The sequence below is a fragment of the Suillus clintonianus genome, assembly GCF_016758775.1.
Source record: "Suillus clintonianus strain FC179 chromosome Unknown DEU56scaffold_23, whole genome shotgun sequence".
NCBI lineage: Eukaryota > Fungi > Basidiomycota > Agaricomycetes > Boletales > Suillaceae > Suillus > Suillus clintonianus.
The window spans coordinates 70,547-92,562 of NW_024539247.1; the positions used below are offsets into that span (position 1 = coordinate 70,547).

Sequence of the window (22,016 nt, forward strand, 5' to 3'; positions counted from 1 at the left end):
AGTACTGAATTTTTCCTTATTTTTGAGCAAAGCTGAGCATCACCAGTAGATCTGAACCTGTTTGAGCTTACTGGCGTGAACTAGGTTTGCCTGCGCAAAGGTAATACTTAGCGGATATACAATACAACGCCGCACGTGGTCATGCATTAATGAATGGAACTCTTTCCATGACAAACAGAAAGAGCCCTGCAGAGATCAGATTTCACTTCTCATAGCGACAGCAGCGCAGAAAAGTAAGTGATAGTAGACGTGATGCAGGACCGGTGAACTTTCTCGTGGAACCTGACAATGGTAAGCAATCTGCAACCCCGGAATCGCGATCCAGAGCTACATAATCGATCCGTTACTTTGACTCCGTCCGTGTTTGCTTCAAAACACAAGTCAAGGTCCTTGTCACGCGACTTAGGGCAAGCAAGCAGGGCGAGCGTCCGTCAAATGAGAAATTAGACCCATGGCGTCTTATTGGCAAGAGTCGATCGAGTAAGGCAACCTAGTCTGTAAATCGAAATGGCACAACAATCAAACACACATTGGGAAGCTCAGCGGTACATCGCAGGAAGCAGAGGGCTTCAAGAGTAACCCAAACCTTGGAGCACGTCAATATTCACTTGATAATGGCATATCAGCGATTGGCTTTAATGCAGATAGTATAGCGTCAAAGCATGGCGTGACATGAGGTACCATAAGAAGCTTATAGCATGGGATGAAGTGTGAAACGATGTGCGGGGATTATTTTAGGCAGTCCTAAATGAATGACATGAGCTCAGGATCTTGCAGGATAATCTTCCAAGACATACTTGTGGTGCGAGGCTTTGATGGCTGCGACCTTGGCCTTCTTCTCAGCGACACGCTTTTGCATAAGGGCACTAAGCGTCTGGTTAATACGGCGGAACGGCTTTCATGCAGACTGTCATCACTTACTCGTATTCTGCCTTCTGCTCCTTCTGGCGGTCAATCCGGCGACGGTTGAGAGAACGGAGGTGACGACGGCGTTGGAGACGGATAGGAGTGACCAGTCTTTGGATTTTGGGTCTGGACAGAGATGAAACATAAGCGCAAAAAAAAAGCAAGGTGACGGTATACTAACGCCTTGGTGTAAGGTTTGGCGTTCTCCTTCTTCGAGCTCTTCACCTCACGCCTCACAACGTACTTCCTGACATCATCCTCCTTCGACAAGTTGAAGAACCTTCTGATCTTCGTTGCCCTTTTAGGACCAAGTCGCTTGGGCAGAACGGTGTCGGTGAGCCCAGGGATATCGTTGTCGCCCTGTTTAACGATGACGACAGAGAGGACAGCAATGTCAGGGCCGACAATGCAACCACGGACGGATTTACGCTTCCTCTCGCCTGAGCGGCTGGCACGGTAGCAGGTGTGGTTGTCGGTCAAGAGAAGTCTGACACGGTTGGGGAGTAGGACGCCCTGCATCATAGGGAAACCCTGCTTGTCGTTACCACCGGTGATACGGAAAATGTAACCCTTCCATTCGTCTCCAAGGATGTCTGCCTCAACCTCTTGCGAGATCTTCTTGTCGAAGAAAATACGGCTAGTTTGAAGTAGTTTGGTCAGTTTTCAAAGGAAGAGTAACGCCAATCGTACAATCTCCTCTCCTCTTCGATGTTAACGGTCTTTTGAGCCCCAGTGGCGGGGTCTGGATCGAAGGTGAGTTTAGATTGTATTGAATATAGTGGACATTGAACGCACTGGCAATATTGATCTTCATACTGCCCGCATAGAATGGTCAATAAGAGCTTGGAATCGATATCGACGTTGCGAGCTCACCTTACAAAACGAGAAAAGGCCTTGTCACCGTGGGCTGCAGCGACGAGGAGGAGTCTTGATCTTGCGGTTAGCCTGCGCCTTGTGTTCAACAATGGCACATTCCGGCTTGTGGCTGAGGTGGAAAATAAGGTTTGCTACTGTACAGTTGCTAAGCCACACATCAACTTGTCACGCGTCACATCACCTTTCGTCGAACGCGTCCAACGACATTCCTCAAGACAACCTCACCAACAAAAACTGTGAGCGTTCCGCAAAGTTATATGTTCACAGCTGACAAGATGGTTCAGATTCATCATGGGTCGTATGCACGCTCCCGGCAAGGGCATTTGTGCGTGGCGAAACAGCCTCATTTGATACACGGGACCTAACCTGATTATCTTCATCAGCGTCCTCTGCCCTTCCTTACAAGCGCGCCCCTCCTTCGTGGCTCAAAACTACGCCCGATGAAGTCGTCGAGCACATCATGAAATTGGCTCGCAAGGGTCTCACTCCCTCTCAGATCGGTGTTACCCTCCGTGACTCGCATGGTATCCCCCAAGTGCGCTTCGTCACCGGTAACAAGATCCTCCGTATCCTCAAATCTCACGGTGCGTGCTTCATTAACAAGCCACTCCGTCAAACACTTACGCATTGAACTGCTATCTGCCTCGTTGCCGTGCACTTCTGCTACTGCATTTTGTTTTTGTACATGCCTTTTGTTTGGGGATAGGATTGGCACCGTCCATCCCAGAGGACCTTTGGCACCTCGTCAAAAAGGCGGTGGCCGTGCGCAAGCACCTTGAAGTCAACCGCAAAGACAAGGACTCCAAGTTCCGTCTTATCTTGATCGAGTCTCGTATTCACCGTCTTGCTCGCTACTACAAGACAAAGCAGCAGATCCCTCCTACATTCAAGTATGACTCTGCTACTGCTTCCACTTTGATTGCGTGAGCGGTGGTTGGGCTCGGCCGGGTAGCTGTTGGGGCAGATCATATCCGTATACTAGCGTACAGTCCCTAGACTGATATCATGCGAAAAAACTTAGGCTTATGCAGAACTATGCGCAAAATCTCCGGGCTCGTGATGGAGATTTTAATCTCAAAGTTAAAGTCGTTCTGATTGCTGGCTAGCTATTTTTCATAATCCGTGTGACCTGCAACATTACATGAATAATATTGTCTGATAATACGGCCGGGGCTCGTCCTAATCCTCGCTGCTGAGAGTCCTCGGGCCAACCTCGGGCCTCAGCCACCTTCAATATGATCGTCGACGGCACTACAGAAAACATGGTATGCGTGTACACTCTCACTTACATCTAAAACACGATAGGAGAACGCAATAATGTACCTGACTCCCCTCACGGACAAGCAGTCGTATTATAAACGTTCCACAGATGTAGGATCAAATTCAAATTGGCCCATCATCGATCATCCCCGACGAATTTGCACTTCACTTTCATATCAAATACAACTCCCAAGCTGCACCGGTGAATATTTGTGAGGATAATATCGCATTATACGCAAACGCAATTGACCCACTCAGGTTCGCGCGATTATGCTTGTTGGAGAAACCACAGTGGCGGCGTGGGCGGCGACATCGAAGTCTGATGAATGATGATAATGATTATGGTCTCCGAACGAAAGGAATTTTCCTGCAATGATGAGTTTCAGACCCTGCGGACTGCCAAAAAATCATGACCCTATTCTTGCTTGGATATTCATTTAGCCATGCATGTCAAAGAAGAAGAACAGCCATAATTGGGGTGAATGTCTGTTGCTTATGAATAGGTCGAGTCACAATACGATTATGTTCGTCGGAGAAAGCGAGTGGCGGAAAGGGTAACGACATCAGAATCTGGTGCGGAGGCTGAACAGGCCGTTTCGCGAAGCAGCACGCCATTCCTTCGCAAGAACAAGTAGGATTTTGTTACAAGAATTTGTTCCTCGTTCAGGCACTACAGCGGAACGCCAAACAATCGGCCATGGTTGTTCTCGCTACTCATGCACGTCAATGACGAACAACAGCAATAATGTGAGGCCCGTGGTGTTATACAATAGATATAAGAATGATCATTTCCGACTCACTTGAAGTTGCGATTATGCTTGATGGAGAAATCATAGCAGCACTACCAGTGGCGACATCGAAGTCTGATGGCAATGCTGTGGAGTCCAGACAAGCTATTGGGCCCACTAGCCTTCGCAAGGGTCACAGAACGGGTTGGAATGTTCCAACAACGCTGCGGCGGACCACCAAAAATTTTCATGGGTGTTGATTTAGCCAACCATGCCCAAGACGAAGGACAGCAATAATTCGGATGGCCTCGTCGGATCAAGATACAAGAATTGATATTTGATTTACTGAAGTCCTGATTCTGCCCGTTAGAGAAATCACAGTGGCGTTATGGGCAAGGGTACCATCATGTTAGTGATAGAGACGATCTGCAAATGTGACTCCCGTGTCAGTGGTATTGAACGCTGAACAACAGAACACGGTTGCAATTATGCCCGCTGGATATACTATTACCACGTCGAGACTTGACGCACGATCGGTAGTGATGGCAAACTCGCCTTCTCTAGCCCCAAATCTTGAGAATCATGATGCATGTGGGCGTTTGTGGGCGCCTTCGGAAAAAAAATGATGACCACGGTGTGAACCTTCTGTGAATCGTGAATTGTGGTTCTCTGTGGCTCTTATCTGCATTCTCGGGGTTCCAGTTATCGATTGTGGCCTTGAATGCCAGAACGTTAATAGAGTTGTTCTGGGTTGAAAGCTGTTAAAAGCGAACCTCAACCTGCATTTTCATGCCTTCAAAAAAATCACTTTCTTTTCATCATGGTCAATAGTGCTACTGGCGCCACTGCACCAAAGACGCCTCCTCCGAGTCATGGCGTCAATGCTGAGTTCGCACTCAAGTCTACTCCACTTGCAGTTGGCGCTGCCATTGTCAGCGAACACATCAGTACTGTAGGCGTGAAGTACGTTGATCCTTCTTTTGTCAGCCACCGGTATTGAACTTCGTCGTGCACGCACGCAGGGTTGAGCTGCTTTGTGGCTTCGAACAGCGCCCCACGTTTGACGAGACGTCCACGGCGAAAACCAGGAAGGTGCTAGGGATTGAAGACCCTCCCGGTCAACAGGGGAGTCGCGTCTTGTGTATCATTGTGTTCAGGAAGTTTCGTCCAATCACGTCGCTGAGCAGGAAAAAGTTCCTCACTGCATGGTGGCAAGCCGTTGTCTGTGAGTGTGTTTTATTGTGCTCTTTATTGTCCATAACTGCACCTACAGGTCATTTTACCCTCTGGAAGCACGGTATCTATAGCTATCACCGCGACGTCAGTCCGAATAATCTCATGGTGTACTGGTTGAATGGCAAATGGGTTGCGGTCCTCAATGACTACGACTTGTCATCAATTTTACGCGATCATGGGCCTCGCGGCAACGAGCGCACAGGAACGGTGCCATTCATGGCAATTAACCTGCTCCGGCCAAATGCTCGAGTCACACACTTGTACCAGCATAACGCTGAATCGTTCATCTGGGTCCTCGTCTGGGTCTGTCTTCGGTATAAGGGTGGCAAGCTCTTGCCCTCGAGAAAGGGCAGAAAACTCGACGACTGGCTTAAAGTGGATGCCGCTGGATGCGAGAGGGAAAAATCTAGTTTTTTGGGGATGTTTGGGGTCATGAAGGATGTCGAGAGCACCTGCGGCCAGTACGGTATAAAAGCTACGTCGTCGCATGCATCTAATTGGAAACTGGCGGTACTTTGCCTTCACACTATCTATCATCATGACCCGCCTAGTAGTGTTCCAGACGACGAATCTAATCGCTTCTTGGCTTAGTACCAAGTGGCACCCCAACTAGGACCCCGGAAATCACGGTTCTTAGTACTGCGCCTAACAGCGCACAACGGCGTCTACGACGTCAAAACAGCCTATTCAAATATCTACACCCCCTGAAGCAGTGAACAAAAGCTCCTTCAATAATTGTCCTGACAATGGCAACAGGAAAAGGACGAGGTACAGGCGCTCTGAACCCTCGCGCCCCTACGCCTACGCCCATTAGCTCTATGACCAAAACTCGTTCCTCTACCCGCAACAGTCTCTTTATTGCTCACAAAAGAGGACATCATGCAACAGGAATTCAATGTTATGGACGTGAAAAGCGGTAAAACCTTCTTAGAGAAATCATCATTCAGACCCGCAGGCGAGCCACTCTCCCCTGCAAGTCTCTTACTGACGATATTACACATAACGCAATACCCGGGAATCCCCCGCATAGTCAACGAGGGCCTAAGAGCCATATTTTTACTCCTAGAAGACGACTCTCTCAATGCGCCAGCGGATACCCCTACCCAGTCACAACACTTCTCAGAATCCCTAACCAACAGTCTCACAGCCCATGTCATCGCAGCAATTGCCCCCCAGGTGGCAGCCGTCTTAACAGCCTCGGAACTGATCAAGACGAAAGCAGAAGAATTAGCTCAAATGAAATTAACTCTGATGGGTTCTCAGGACACCCCCAATGCGGCGGAAGAAGCAGCAACACGCGCTGAACATGCAGCAGATGCAGTGCTCAATAGTATTTCAGAGGTTAAAAACGCCATGGATAAACTAACCCCCTCCCTCGATGCCACTCAGAACAGCATCAACAACATGACGACCACGAATGCGACCCCCACCCATCCAAGCCTTACACATTCTGGTCAAACGAAATCTTACAGCGCCGCCGTACAACAACAATCAAATCCTTCGGCCCCAATCTCGGCAGCGCTTACCCGCGCAGCAACCAGAGAACGCCAAATTTTATTCGACCCTGCACCAGGGAAAACTCTATTCGCCCCCGACACTAGTCCAGCAGAAATAGCGACCAAAATGAAGACGGCATTCTCAGTGGTGCAAACAGACGATTCCCCCCCCATTCAAGTCAAAGCTACAATCATGTAAGCTTGTCACTTACAACAATCCTTATTTGTCCCTGTTGATACTTATGTATACGACGCATACTCATAGTTCGAACTCACGCTTACTTAGATCTTATCTCTCCTTACCCAAACCCTCATCATCTCCAATAGATTCTTTTGTCTGATTTACTCCTGTTCGTCTCGCTTGAGTGTTTCCCGCCCTGCGGGTTTCCACTTTTTTTTAAATCTCGACAAATTCATCTACTACTCCAGAAACATTTCCCCCCCTTCCAAAATTCCGAACTTCCACCTCGCCGGGCCTCCCGCCGGCGTTTTCTAATCCTGTCAACCTGTCCTCCTCTCGTAGGAAACCTAGCATACCCATACCCCTGAACACGCGCTCGTCGACTACGGCTAACCGCCCAGTGACTCGTGCGACAACCCGTCGAACACACCTACCATCCCTCACTCCTCTAAGTTCGGTTCCTAACACGCCCGAACATAACAATCCCCATTCCTCTTCTTCTGAATCTGACTCGCCATCACCCCGACGCGCATATACTCGTCCCCTCATATCCAAAATGCCAAAATTCGCTACGGTTGATCAATCCGCCCCAAACAAGCCTCCTCGTCTCACGCCGGGCGAATTGACCCCAGAAGTAGCGAGAGACTGGGATAACGCTTGTCAGACGTACTTCCTGCACAAGGACATCCAAGCTACCAACCAAGTTAAGATGATCTCCTTCGGCATGCAAGATACACGACTCCACGCTTGGTACCTATCTCAACGCGATACCCTCAACGCCGGTAGCTTCGAGGATTACATGAAAGCCCTCAAGAAGAACTGGTTAGAATCGAACTGGGAAGTAAAACTTCGAAAGAAGGTCTTGGGATCCCAACAGGGAACTCGCTCGTTCTTCGAATGGGCCCTCGACCTCCAGAACCAAAATTCTCTACTGTACGGTTCCACCGCACATCTCAGCGATATCCAACTGCGAAACCAACTAGAAGCCAATATGGCTGACGACCTCACTCCTTCCGTCCTTCGCGCCAAGCTTGCAGACGACCTCTCCATGAAAAGCTGGATCGAGGAAGTCAAACACTTGGACGATAAACGCTTGGAGGACATGGCACTTCACAGGAAGATGGCTGAAGAATTATATAAAACAAATAAACGATTCACCCCCCTCACAAACGTCTCCAACGTCACCAACAAACCAAACTCCCGCCCCCATCCCTCTGGTCCATTGCTTCCGCCCTTGACATCCCAAGAACGCGAACTCCTTCGCCTCAATAACGGCTGTTTCAAATGCCGCAAATTCGGCGTGGATCATCGCGCTCCTGATTGTCCGAACGGAGCTCCAGACGCTACTTCTTACAAAACTCTCACAGAATCGGACGCAGCAAAGGTAACAAAGCCAAAGAAACCGACTGCCGTCGTCATGCCTGTCGCCGCCGTCATGCCATCCTCTGTCCTCGAGGGTGACTCCGATTCTGATGAAAGTAACCTGTACGTCGCACCTTTTGAGACTCCCCATTTCTTTTGGAATTGTCTCCTTGACGGTCCTGATGCTCCCGTACCTGAACGCGTGAACGCGCTAATTGACCATGGCTCCCATTTAGTTCTCATTAGACCCGAGATCGTGAAAAGACTCGGTCTGCGTATCCGCCAACTTCCTAAGGAAATAGAGGCTGGCTCTGCATTTGATTCTCTCCCTTCTTCTTCTGTTTTTTCTCAATACGTACATCTTTCGCCCTTTTCTTTAAACTCGGACTGGAGATCACGCACTGTACGAGCTATCTTAGCTCCGGACTTAACCGTCCCACTCCTCCTCGGAGGACCGTTCTTATCCCACAACTCTCTCCTTTTAGATCACGCTCTTCGAACCTGTATCGACAAGTCCTGCGGTTTCGATCTTATGAACCCTCCCGTGTTCCTACCTATTTTGCCACCTGTAACACCTTTCATAAATGATGTCCCCAAACGACAGAAGAAAGTCTTGTTGGAGCGCACCACCACTAATCCTCCCGCATCACAAATCAACATCCCACCCGTTGACCCAAGCCCCACTCACACCCCTCCAGACATCATAACTCTCATCCGTCAAAGGATCGAAGACCTTGCGCTCATTAACACCAACAAGGAACACCTCGCTAAACTGGATACTGAGATGCGAGCGCGGTGGTCTGATCGTTTCCCTGTTGATTTGCCTCACATAGACGATCTGCCTTCTGACATTCTCCACAGGATCAGACTGAAAGATCCCAACAAGATCATTCAAACTCGTTCTTATTCCACTCCACGAAAGTATCGCGAAGTCTGGAAGACATTGCTGGACGACCATATCGCTAACGGTCGCTTACGTCATTCAGACAGCCCTTTTGTCTCACCCGCCTTCCTTATCCCCAAGAAAGACCCCACAGCGCTCCCTCGCTGGGTGAACGACTATCGTGCACTGAACGACAACACCATACCAGATAACCATCCACTCCCCAGGATCGATGAGATCCTTCGCGACTGCGCAAAAGGAAAGATTTTTGGTAAAATAGACATGACTAACTCTTTCTTCCAAACGCGAGTCCATCCAGACGACGTCAAGTACACTGCTGTATCGACGCCTTTCGGACTCTACGAATGGACGGTTATGCCTCAAGGCGGACGCAACGCGCCCGCTACTCACCAGAGACGAATGTTCATGGCACTACGTCCGCTCATCGGCTCAATATGTCATGTCTATCTCGATGATATCATCATCTGGTCCCAGTCCCTGTCAGAACACATCAAGAACGTCGAACTCGTGCTTACAGCACTACGCAAAGCGGCTCTCTTCTGCAGCCCCAAGAAGACTTCCCTCTTCTGCGACGAGCTGGACTTTTTAGGACACCACATTTCTGCAAGGGGTGTAGAAGCCGATGTTTCAAAGGTAGATCGTATCCTGAATTGGCCTCAACCAAAGAACACGCACGACGTTAGGGCCTTTCTGGGTATTGTACGATACCTGGATCAATTTTTACCAAACCTTGCAGACCACACACGCATGCTAACCCCTCTTACAACAAAGACCTCAGAAGTCGACTGGCCCGGCTGGACCCCTTCCCACCAAAACGCTTTCTCCTGCATCAAAAATCTTGTCATTGGGAGGGACTGCCTCACCACGATTGATCACGACGACCTAGGCGACAACAAGATCTGGGTAACAACAGACGCAAGCGACTGGAGAACTGGTGCCGTACTCACCTATGGACCTACGTACGAGACATCGCGACCAGTCGCCTACGACTCCATGCAACTGAAGGACGCCCAACTAAACTATCCAGTCCATGAAAAGGAACTTCTAGCTATTATCCGCGCACTCAAGAAGTGGCGCATTGAACTGCTAGGTACCCCATTCATCGTCCTTACTGATCATCGTACTCTAGAGAGTTTCCAAACCCAACGTGACCTTTCTAGACGCCAGGCACGTTGGCAAGAATTCCTCTCGCAATACGACTTCAAAATCCAATACCTCAAAGGTGACGATAACACTGTTGCGGATGCGCTCTCACGTCTCCCTGCAGACGATATATCTCTCACGGGACTTGTCACCTCACTACCAACAAAACCCTCAATTACACCCATCGCCCTCGTTCTGAACGTCTCCTCAAACCCGTCTCTACTACGCGAAATTCAAGACGGCTACAAATCCGACCCTTGGTGCAGCAAACTTTTTGCACAACTGGAATCCTTCCCCAACCTCAAACTCACAAACGATCTACTCTTCCTAGGGGATAGACTAATCATTCCCCGCTCTGGATCCATTCGAGAATCCCTGTTCCGTCTAGCACACGACTCCATGGGACACTTCGGCACGGACAAATGCTACTCGACACTACGCTCCTCATTCTACTGGCCCAACATGCGCCGTGACCTCGAACAGAGCTACGTACCCTCATGTGTCGATTGCGCCCGCATCAAGAGTCCAACAACGAAACCACAAGGTCCACTCCACCCCCTACCATCGCCAGACGCACGCGGCGACTCAGTCGCCATCGATTTTGTCGGGCCACTGCCTCTCGACGATGGTTACGATTGCATAATGTCCATGACAGATCGTTTGGGCGCTGACATCCGCCTCGTTCCCTGTCGCATGGACATGAATGCGCAAGAACTCGCCAGCTTATTCTTTAACAATTGGTATTGTGAGAATGGATTACCACTGACCATCATTTCAGATCGAGATAAACTATTCTTGAGCCAGTTCTGGAAATCTCTCCACCATCTCACCGGCGTCAAGCTCAACATGTCCACCTCGTATCACCCACAGTCCGACGGATCCTCTGAACGAACAAACAAGACGCTGAACCAGTGCCTGCGATTCTATGTAGATCGCAAACAACGTGGTTGGGCCAAAGCCCTTCCACACGTCCGCTTTAACATTATGAACTCTACTAATGCTTCCACCGGCTTCACAAACTTTCACCTTCATCTTGGTCGCTCGCCTCGCTTACTCCCGCCCCTAGCTGACCCTGTCCCACAGATCCCTAACAATGAAAATGACAGTCTACAAGCCGTCCTCAAAGTACTCAAACGCCTCAACGACGACGTCTCTGAAGCTCACGACGCCTTGACATCGTCCAAACTGAATCAGGCCGCATCTGCCAACACACATCGCACAGCCGATCCAAACTTCGAAGTCAACGATCAAGTCTATCTATCTACGCGCCATCGTCGACGCGACTACATACAAAAAGGCGATAAACGCGTCGCCAAGTTCATGCCCCGGTACGACGGCCCCTACACCATCACAGCCACAAACCCTCGCACGTCCACATATACCCTTGACTTGCCGGCTCATTGCAACATACACCCCACGTTCCACTCATCAGAGCTCCGCGCATTCGTCCCTAATGACCCCACTCTCTTCCCAGGACGCGAGCTCCCGAAACCTGGCCCAATCGTTACCACCGAAGGATCTGAAGAGTGGGAAATAGAAGAGATTTTGGATAGAAGAGCGCGAGGAAAAGGTTGGCAATACCTCGTCAGATGGAAAGGTTATGGACCCGAATCCGACCTATGGCTACCTGGTCGCGAAGTCGAGGATTGCGAAGCACTTACACACTTCCTCCAGACCACAGACGACGTTTCAAGATGACCCGGGAGAGTGTAAGCTTGTCACTTACAACAATCCTTATTTGTCCCTGTTGATACTTATGTATACAACGCATACTCATAGTTCGAACTCACACTTACTTAGATCTTATCTCTCCTTACCCAAACCCTCATCATCTCCAATAGATTCTTTTGTCTGATTTACTCCTGTTCGTCTCGCTTGAGTGTTTCCCGCCCTGCGGGTTTCCAAATCAGACTACGAAACGGAGGCATCATTGTAGAACTAACCTCATCAACAGCAGCAAATTGGATTCACCTCCCAGAAAATCGAATCAAAATCATCGAGGCACTCAACATCCCGGCAACAATTAAGGAACGAAGATTCTCCATCATCGTACCATTCTTGCAAACCTCCTCCGAAATAGAAGACCCAGAATGGATACGCCTTGTAGAAGAAGAAAACGATCTCAGTAAAGGAGTTATAGAATCAGCGCAATGGATCAAACCAAGGATAAGACGAGCGCCCAACCAAAGAGTAGCTCACGCCATCCTCCATTATACAGACTCAAACGCAGCCAACGTCGCACTACGGGACGGCATATACATCAATAAAGAAAAACTCCATCCTCGCAAGGACAAGAAAGAACCAGTGCGGTGCGTCAAATGCCAGCTATGGGGCCATATAGCTAGAGATTGCCATGCACCCCGCGACACGTGCGGGACATGCGGCAACACCCACCGCACAAGCGAATGTCACGCATACAAAACCTTCTACTGCGTCAGTTGTGATGCAAACGACCATGCCAGTTGGAATAGAAATTGCCCGGAATTCGAAAACCGATGCGCAGGCATCGACGCAAAACATCCAGAAAACTCTATGCCCTTCTTTCCAACAAAAGACGACTGGACTCAAGTTTCCATGCCACCAAAACCAGCCCCATACCGCAAACCAACACCACAACCATCACTCAATCCGCCTAAGCACACTCTACGTCAAACAAACTTAGCGTTCGGGACACAGCACCATAGCAGAGAAACCCAAGGACCTCCCAGAGGCACGTCCTACCGCCCCAGAGGAGCGCCTTTCCACCCCAGACACCATAGCCCTAGGGCTTTCTCTCCTACAGGCCCAAACTCTATACCGTCATCAACCGGATGGGGAGACCACGAATCAACAGCCACCAAAGTTACTAACGCCGCTCAGATCACGCCATCATCACCATCAACACCTACTCCGCCCCTCACCCAAGGCCCAGCAACTCCAATCACCAATACTCCCATACCCTCCAACATCAATTCCCCCTCAAGCTCCTCGACCCCACGGATCCATACCCCCAATAATGTTTGAACAACATAACGAACAGACGACCAGGCTACGTATTTGGCAACAAAACCTTAATACGTCACTCATCGCACAGCATTCCTTACTTAACGGCCCCATCGCCCGCGATTGGGATGTAATAGCGCTTCAAGAACCGCACATTAACTCCATGAAAAACACCATCTCCTCGCCTTATTTCCATGCTATATATCCTTCCACTCGTTATTCCTCCCCCGATCTCAAATCATGCGCGGTCACACTAGTCTCCAAATCATTCAACACGAATTCATGGCAACAAGTGCCCTTCCCCTCACCAGATGTCGTAGTTATACAATTCTGTGGGCCATTCGGGCGATGCACCATCATTAACGTCTACAACGACTGCATTCACACGAAGACGCAAGAAGAACTAGCATCCTTTCTAGACCGCGAGGCCACGCGTTTAAGACCCTCGGCTGAAGACCACGTCGTCTGGCTTGGAGATTTCAATCGTCATCATCCTCTGTGGGACGAGGACCACAACACGCACCTCTTTACTAACCGTTATTTAGATGCAGCGCAACCCCTCCTCGACTTATTAGCCGACCACAATATGATCATGATGCTACCGAAGGGACTACCTACACTGCAACTATCCACCACCAAGAAATGGTCACGCCCAGACAATGTCTTCTGTACGGATCACACAGAAGAATCCTTCGTCAGCTGTCTAACCAACCCAGCGCTGAGAGGACCGGCCACTGACCATGTTCCAATCTTAAGTATCCTTGAACTCGCCGTTCCCCAAGCCACTAAGGAAATAAAGCATAACTATCGAGAAGTCGACTGGGAGAAATTCAACGAGCAGCTTGAAATTGACCTGGCTAAGATTCCCGCTCCTCAACCACTAGTATCTGACGCAGATTTTCAGAAGGCCGCCTTCGATCTAACATCCACCATTCAAGACTTAGTCAAACGGCTCGTACCCACATCAAAACCCAACCCCCACGCCAAACGATGGTGGAATCACGACTTAACGAAGATGAGACGCAAAGTCGCAAAGTTAAGTCACTTATCATACCGCTATAGAGATACTCCTCTCCACCCTAGCCACAACGACCATCGCATCAAACGCAACCAATATTCCGAGCTCATCAAGAAGACCAAGAAAGATCACTGGGTGGAGTGGCTGGAGGACATTAAGGGAAATGAGATATGGGTGGCTAGCAACTATCTAACGGCCGCCTCGGGGGATGGTGGCATGTCCCGCATCCCAACACTGAACAAACCCGGAGGAGGGACGGCAGAGACCAACGAAGAGAAGAGCGCTGCACTAGCGCACACTTTCTTCCCCCCGCCCCCACCCATCTCATCCGTGCCACCGGACCCGATTTACCCAGAAGCCGTCCCCACACCAGCGCCAATCACAGCCGATCAAATCAAGAGAAGTATTTCAAAATTGGGGCCCTATAAGGCCCCAGGCCCAGACGGCCTTTGCAACATTATCTTCATCCGCTGCGCCTCCTTGCTAATACCCTATCTACTCCCCCTTTTTAGAGCAGTTTACACCCTCAAGACCTACTACGCCCCATGGAGGGACTTCACGACCGTGGTATTACGTAAGCCCGGGAAACCGGACTACTCAGTGACTAAAGCCTATCGACCGATCGCACTTCTCAATACTACCTGTAAACTATTGACAGCGGTAGTGGCCGATCAGCTGACATTCGTCTTGGAACACTACAACCTCCTACCCAACACCCACTTTGGGGGACGCCCAGGTCGTTCAACAACAGACTCACTCCATCTTCTCGAGGCCACCGTGAAAGACGCATGGCGCCAAGGTAACGTTGTGTCCGCTCTCTTTTTAGACATAGAAGGGGCCTTTCCAAATGCAGTTACTGACCGTTTAATTCATAATATGCGTAGCCGTAAACTCCCTGACTCGCTAATCGGTTTCACAGAACGTCTCTTGACAGGAAGACGTACTCAATTGAAGTTCGATGGCCATCTATCGGACTGGATTCCCATAACCAACGGCATCGGACAAGGAGACCCGCTCTCCATGATCTTATACATCATATACGACTCAGACTTAGTAGACATCGCCATAGGACACGAGAAGAAGGAGCGCACCCTCGCATTCGTCGACGACACAGCATTCCTAGCTATCGGAAAGTCCTTCCACGAAACACACGCCACCCTTAAGAACATGCTAGAGAGAACTGGCGGCGGGTATGAATGGGCCCTAGACCATAACTCGAAGTTCGAGACGTCAAAATTCGCGCTCGTGGATTTTTCCATGAACTCTACCAAAGAACGCCCACCGCTCATCACACGCGGCACCACGATAACACCAACAACCACTCACAAATTTCTAGGAGTTATTCTGGATCAAGCGCTCAGATGGCAGCCTCACATCGCTTACGCTATCGCGAAAGGTACCACTTACGTGTTCCAGCTACGTCGCCTTTCCTCCACGTCCACCGGTATTCCTCTATCACTGATGCGACAAATCTATCTGGCAGTCGCAGTACCTAAAATGCTGTATGCAGTCGACTTATGGTTCAAGCCGCTATTCATCGGCAACTCAGACACGAAGCAGAAAGGATCCATTGGAGTAGCGAGACGTATAGGACGGGTTCAAAGAATAGCCGCGCTGAGTATTACAGGTGCTATGCGTTCAACAGCCACTGACACTCTAGAAGTTCACGCGAAACTATTACCCATCGAACACCGCATGCAGAACTTATGCTACCAAGCGGCAATCAGACTAGCTGCTCACCCCCCATCACACCCGCTACATCACCCAGTACGACGCGCAGCCAAAAGATTCGTTCAACGACATCGTTCGTCCCTCCACCACCTCTATCGTGCCTCAGCACTCGACGTCGACACCGTCGAGACCATCACCCATAGCCGTCGCCCCCCTAACACCTCAGCACCGTACTCCACTTCGATCGCCAACTCACAAGAAGACGCTGTACGGGACCACAATGAGAATCAAGACGACATCAAAATCTACTGCGACGGATCAGGACTGGAAGGCAACGCGGGGGCAGCAGCGGCACTCTTTCGCACGGGAAGACCCTCACCTCATATCCTTAGATTCCACTTAGGCTCTCTGGACGAGCACACCGTTTACGAGGCGGAGGCGGTAGGTTTGACATTGGCAGCGCAGTTACTAGTGGAGGAGGAAGATATTGTATTCCCAGTATCGATCTATGTGGATAATCAAGCGACGATCAAAGCTGGTGACCTCTTCACCACTAAGCCCAGTCACTACCTGATCGACCACTTTCGCAGATCAATAGCTAAACTGAAGAGAGCCAACAGAGGAGACAGGAGATTTGGGGTCGCCGTCAGATGGATTTCAGGACATGATGGGGTAGCAGGGAATGAAGCAGTGGACGAAGAAGCGAAAAAAGCCGCAAGGAGCAGCGCAGAAAACAGTCCACGAGAGCGTCTACCCCCCTACTTGCGCAAGGGGATAATGCCTAGCAGTATCTCTGCTCTAAAACAAGCTCAGAGGCAGGAATCCGTTGAGCGCTGGGCCCGCTCGTGGAGCCAATCACCCCGTTTTGAACACGCATCACGTATCGACCCACGTACCTTGTCTGGTTCGTTCATCTCCCTAGTCAAACACTTGCCAAAACGCCACATTGGCCTTATCCTATGGCTCCGCACGAACCATATATCCCTCAACCTTCACCTCCACTGTATAGGGAGAAGTCCCTCAGCAAACTGTCCTCACTGCGCAGGGATTAAGGAGACGGTCAAGCACTTTCTGCTCGATTGCCCGCAATACGCCCGTGAACACTTCTTACTCGCGAACACACTGAAACGAAACGCCGCATCTATCCCGTACCTGCTAAGTAACGCCAAAGCTACCAGTCCGCTCATCAAGTTCGTGAACAGCACAGGAAGGTTGAAATCCTCATTTGGTGACGTCCCTCCCTCATCTCAATAAGAAATATAATGATCAATGCACAGATAGATCCAACGCACAGACTCACATGCCCCATCAATGACACTCGCAATATATTATATTTATATATTTATCAACACTCGCCGTCGAAAGGAACCCGGACCTAACCTCCGGTACAAAAGGATTTCAGTCGGCAGAAGGAGGCAAAGAGACATTGAAGGATCATTCGCAGGAAGTTCACATCATGCGCTGGACGATCATTCATCCCGACACATCTTCTACCCTCACTACCGCTATCCATAACTCCCTTCGTACACGAACGCTCCGGCGATCCGAGTACATGTCACATCTACAAGACTCACGCCAGCGACACAAATTACACTCACGCACAGACACTCACAAGGCCCCGTGGAGTAATTGATTAGGGCGTCTAAAACTGCCGGCAGGAACGGAGGACCGATGTTAAAACATCGGGGCATTCACATTAATCTGAGACGCGGTGGGGAACACAGGTGTTCCCCTTCCCCCCTAGTTAGTAATGTCCTACATAGGGTAGACTACCCCAACAGGACATAAATTTGGAAAAAAAAAAAAAAAAAAAAAAAAAAAAAAAAGACGACGAATTTATATTCCGGATATGGCTCCTGGAGCACGTACAGTCCGTCGCTCCAGGCATTATACTTGACCATCCTGTTGATGTTGTTGTTACTGCATCCCTAGACGACCTGCACGCATAATCTTGTAGATATCTCGATGTCATGCAGAATGCGAAGTAGCACAATCTTGTAGAGTTTACTCTTTAGCTTTTGCTACTTTGTCAGATACCACACGAATATGACCATCTAGCCCATATGGTACGTAGAGCTTCTTGGGACGATCATCGATGATCTACGATGACAATGACATGTCATCGTGGTCGGCGTGTTACTCCATGCTAACGCTCATCTGAGAAAATCATAACGTCCCGCAGCGGCTACACCAAGAGTTGTGCACGTCGGCCACCTACTAGTTTTCGCTAGCCACACATTCATCAAGAAGGAAGCAGTCGTCCCTGTTGATAACTCCGACGACCAATTGGCTATCCCCAGCTCGTGCTTCAAGTGACACGCATCCTACTAACAGACGTGGTTCTGCTTCAAACCACTCACTTGGAAGACCACGTAACTGTCAAGTTGTGCGTATTTCATCGAGTCATGTTCAAGAGCCTGATATAATAGAAGAGATGTAGTAAAAGATGGCAGAAAGCCAGCCTCACGGCCCAGCGATGGTCTGGTGCCACAAGGTTGAAGAGAAATCTACGAAGAAAATCAGAGTGCCAGGAATTGAACAAGGCAGCCGCATATACACTGTGTCCAAAAAGCCATTCCCAATTACGATGTTGAGCGGGGACGAGTTCCTCAGCGCATGGTGGCAAGCAGTACTCTGTAAGTATGATTTTATTGTGTTCTTTATGATCTCTCACTGCGCTGACAGGTCATTATGCCCTCTGGAAGAACGATGTCCATCACCGTGACGTCAGTCCAAATAATCTCATGGTGTACAAGTTAAATGGCAAATGGATTGGGGTCCTCAATGACTACGACTTATCATCGACTCTACACGAGGGGCCTACCGGCAACGAACGCACAGGAACCGTACCATTCATGGCACTTGACCTGCTCGAGAAAGACGCCATCGATGGCAATGTCTCACACTTGTACCGGCACGATGCTGAATCGTTCATCTGGGTCCTCGTCTGGATCTGTCTTCGCTATAGTGGCGGCAAGCTCCTGCATCTGAGGGAGGGCAGATTGCTCGACGACTGGCTCAAAGTGGACGTAATTAGATGCAGGCAGATAAAGTCTGACTTTCAGCGACAGTTCCGGAGTGAGAAACTTGACCCCAAGGTCGAACCCTCGTTATCGCACAAATCTACTAGCTGGAAGCTTGCGAGAAAATGCCTTCATACACTCTATCATTCCCCCCCGGATACAGACGAAAAAACTACATTCGAGGAATGGCTCCAGGCGAACATGGAGTCTGTCGCTCCAAACTTACTTCCTGGTTCTGTCGACGTGTTATAATTACAAGCCGTCTTGTTCCAGTGTTATTTGCCATGTCAATACGTCCTTTGGAGATCGCATTCAAATTGTCACTTAGATCATAGACGCATGTCCATGCACTCAATCAATGCATCCCTAGATGGTCCGCACACATGATCTCGCACACGCATGGATCTCCCAGTGTCATCAAAACTCGAATAACATCGAAGCTGATATTGTCGTATATCGGGCGGTTGATACATTTGCACTTCCACGTTCTAGACTAAATTTGAAGATAGATACCTAACATTCAAGGTGTCTGCATCATAAATCCTCACTGGTACCATATCTTTACCTCTGTCATGTAAATTTTCTCACTGAGTCACATCGGCGCAGAATGCTTAAGTGCCCACTCTCTTAATAATTCTAGTGGGACATTTGATACTCATTGCAATTCCTTCATCCCTGGGGGCCGTTTTCAAGTCATATTGCTCATCTAGTTCCTAATGATATAACATGGCAATGAAGGCAGGATATCGTTAATATTCAGTTACAAGTGTTAGTCAAGGACCAGAAGTAAAAAGCTCTTCCATAGATTCAAGTAATTCATCATATCCTCCGTCGTCACAATATTAGAATTGTAATCAGCACCCAGATCGATCACGCCCCCCCAAGAGGAGAGACGAAAGAATCTAAGTGTTCTAGTTAATTATCTTACAAAACCATTGAGATTTATAAAACTCACGGGCCGGGATCAAATCTATTCAAAGATGTAAAGAACTTGGCAATCGAAAGGAGGGGTTTCCCATTGTCATCCGCAAAAGTGTGATTCATGTAGTTTTCTCCTTTGCCGTCACTGGAAAATGAGTAACACTGGTTGGATGGCAGCCTGCTATGACATGAACAAACATAAATGATTCGTACACCGCACGTACATGTTTGCAGATGCAGCTGGCACATAGGCCGAGGCGAATACTTCACCAACCTGCGGCATGCAACTCAACGCAGCGGGCAATTCTGTGTGGGCTCGATACTGTTCCTTGGCTATAGCTGCCACCTGTAGAAGTAGGTCCTTATCTAATGGGAAGACACTTCCGTCTGGGGCCAAGAATGCTGACACCGGAATCCTGGCCATTAAAACACCAAGGATATAGCCTGGATGCAGCGAGTTGATTGGATCCAACCGTCCTCGGAAATTCGCCATAGACACGTTGTTCAAGTAGTGGGAAGAAGACGCCGAAGTGGGTGGATTATCAGCTATGACGACCATTGCTAACGCAGCATGGGCTGGTAGATTCTCAATCCGATATGCCGATGGAGGGGAAGCAGCTACATACCAAGGTGTGTAAGTGTGAACCCAGAGACCTTCGAGGCACTTTGAATTCTTTCTGATTCTTCCTTCGTGAAGAGGACTTCGGCGCGACGCGTCGTCGGCCACTCTGTGTCTTTTGGGCGATCTCTAAATCCGTATGTGTCCTTCATGTTCAGGAATAAGCCAGGAACAAATCGAAAGAGAAAATGAATGGCACCTTCGCCGCGGCGCCGAAGCCAGCGAGAACAGTTCCAAAGGACTTGTAGTACTCGTTGTCAAAGGAAGGTTCCTCCGGCGAGTCTGGTGAAATAGGAAGGGGTTCGTTGGAGTTTAGGATGTTGTAGGCTGCCGGAGGGAGATTTCCCAGCTCATTTCCCCATTCAAGAACTTCGGGCGCGCTGTAGGAGTCAGAGAGCACATTCGCCAATTGTGTGAGATAGCGATTTGTGACGATCTTTAAGCCCGCGCCATCAAACGGTGAGTGATGGGTGTGGAACAGCAGACCAAATTTGGAGACTCTGTCGTTGGCAATTTCGCCAGGGACAAGGTGCAACCATGTATGATCTCCGTCAGACGAAGGGATCTTCTTTGGACCCTCGTTGGCCCGCAATTGTTCAAGGTCGATATGTGAGGGTGAATGGACAATGAGAGTGCGCTCCGCCCACCGGCTAATCTCTTGCGGACTTGCGGTTGTATAGGTTAACGTGGGCAGCTCATGATCAGATCCATTTATGGATGACGCAACGGTAGGAATTTGGAACCGGAGCCAGCACCAGCATTCTTGAGCGGAAGAACCGAGCTTGGTGATGCTCACGGGCTTGTGCAGGTCAACAATGACTCCGAAGAACAACGTTTGGTCACCCTTGAGATGGCGGTTCATGATATCCTGGACATGCTCAACGCCTCCAAGAGGGCGAGCGCATCCATTTCGGGCGCCTTCACCTTTGAAAGGCTTCCATTTGAACTGTTCTAAATCGTAACGAGCAAGGATATTAGCCATCTGAGTCGATAGTAGGGTTGCGTCAGCGATCGAAGCTGAAGCTGAGGCTGCTACAATTATATACTGTCTATAAAAGGGCTCGCCCAATGAAACGAACTTCCTAGTATGCTGTGATCAACGGACTCACCATACTAATCGATATCATTGTTGTGCGGTGATGAGCCCCAAACCCTTTTCCTCTCACGCACCGGTTTTCAATCATGTGAATGTTATCCGATTCGAAAATGCTGTGAGATCAGAGTGCGTGCTGTGACTCAGATCAGCTGTTGCCATCATGCATCATGGATTGGACCTACTTGGGGTTCTCAACTCGGCGCCCATCCTATTATCATATCATGTGCGCGATTCTTCGAAGGACCAAACGCCGACTAGTACCATTGAATCGATCTATATGTAATGCTACATAGCCATGGTGCCAAGTAGTCTTCTCGAACCTCCTTCGGATTCTTCCGGTCCTTGAAATGGACAAACTTCGCTTAGTTTGGTAGTGGGCATAGCCTGGTGTTTCATATGCATCATCTATCATGCAATGCACCGCCAATGGGACGCGGTAAATGCCGCTATGCATGTCGAGCAGCTTGAGCGGCGGGGCTTATCAATTATGAGTTTGTTCAAAAGGTCGCTCTCTCCTTGCTATTTCCTTCACCTAAGGAAATATCATAGCTTCTTCACAAGAGCACTACCCTGCCGCACTGGCCGACCAAGTCG

General features: G+C 49.4%; 8 protein-coding genes across 8 annotated transcripts; 6 read left to right on the forward strand and 2 right to left on the reverse strand.

The window, feature by feature from the left end:
* Positions 1–734: 734 nt before the first annotated feature.
* Positions 735–1,720, reverse strand: DEU56DRAFT_911054 (ribosomal protein S6e-domain-containing protein; the record flags this gene model as incomplete). Its single annotated transcript, XM_041357248.1, has 6 exons — positions 735–744; positions 798–866; positions 922–1,032; positions 1,088–1,543; positions 1,597–1,648; positions 1,702–1,720. The coding sequence occupies 6 exons, from the start codon at positions 1,718–1,720 to the stop codon at positions 735–737; spliced, it is 717 nt and encodes a 238-aa protein (XP_041210109.1).
* A 353-nt stretch (positions 1,721–2,073) lies between these two features.
* Positions 2,074–2,709, forward strand: DEU56DRAFT_754696 (ribosomal S13/S15 N-terminal domain-containing protein; the record flags this gene model as incomplete). Its single annotated transcript, XM_041349840.1, has 3 exons — positions 2,074–2,107; positions 2,166–2,366; positions 2,489–2,709. 3 exons carry the CDS (start codon positions 2,074–2,076, stop codon positions 2,707–2,709), a joined length of 456 nt encoding a protein of 151 aa, XP_041210110.1.
* Positions 2,710–4,835: 2,126 nt separating this feature from the next.
* Positions 4,836–5,312, forward strand: DEU56DRAFT_720492 (uncharacterized protein; the record flags this gene model as incomplete). The annotated part of the gene is made up of 2 exons (XM_041347681.1): positions 4,836–4,995; positions 5,044–5,312. Coding segments are annotated over 2 exons (429 nt in total), but the record flags the coding sequence as incomplete, so codon positions are not given.
* Positions 5,313–7,239: 1,927 nt separating this feature from the next.
* DEU56DRAFT_733934 (uncharacterized protein) lies at positions 7,240–8,160 on the forward strand (the record flags this gene model as incomplete). Its single annotated transcript, XM_041348360.1, has 1 exon — positions 7,240–8,160. A coding segment is annotated over one exon (921 nt), but the record flags the coding sequence as incomplete, so codon positions are not given.
* A 3,840-nt stretch (positions 8,161–12,000) lies between these two features.
* On the forward strand, positions 12,001–12,648 carry DEU56DRAFT_715624 (uncharacterized protein; the record flags this gene model as incomplete). Its single annotated transcript, XM_041347585.1, has 1 exon — positions 12,001–12,648. A coding segment is annotated over one exon (648 nt), but the record flags the coding sequence as incomplete, so codon positions are not given.
* A 3,757-nt stretch (positions 12,649–16,405) lies between these two features.
* DEU56DRAFT_701564 (uncharacterized protein) lies at positions 16,406–16,675 on the forward strand (the record flags this gene model as incomplete). The annotated part of the gene is made up of 1 exon (XM_041347319.1): positions 16,406–16,675. A coding segment is annotated over one exon (270 nt), but the record flags the coding sequence as incomplete, so codon positions are not given.
* Positions 16,676–17,945: 1,270 nt separating this feature from the next.
* DEU56DRAFT_259973 (uncharacterized protein) lies at positions 17,946–19,121 on the forward strand. The gene is made up of 3 exons (XM_041345338.1): positions 17,946–18,149; positions 18,204–18,399; positions 18,449–19,121. The coding sequence occupies exons 2-3, from the start codon at positions 18,210–18,212 to the stop codon at positions 19,036–19,038; spliced, it is 780 nt and encodes a 259-aa protein (XP_041210115.1). The 5' UTR covers positions 17,946–18,149; positions 18,204–18,209; the 3' UTR covers positions 19,039–19,121.
* A 224-nt stretch (positions 19,122–19,345) lies between these two features.
* On the reverse strand, positions 19,346–21,738 carry DEU56DRAFT_855016 (uncharacterized protein). The gene is made up of 6 exons (XM_041355240.1): positions 21,605–21,738; positions 20,526–21,555; positions 20,334–20,472; positions 19,932–20,283; positions 19,742–19,885; positions 19,346–19,688 (listed from the first exon to the last, which is right to left on the reverse strand). Exons 2-6 carry the CDS (start codon positions 21,306–21,308, stop codon positions 19,556–19,558), a joined length of 1,551 nt encoding a protein of 516 aa, XP_041210116.1. The 5' UTR covers positions 21,309–21,555; positions 21,605–21,738; the 3' UTR covers positions 19,346–19,555.
* Between the last annotated feature and the right edge of the window lie 278 nt (positions 21,739–22,016).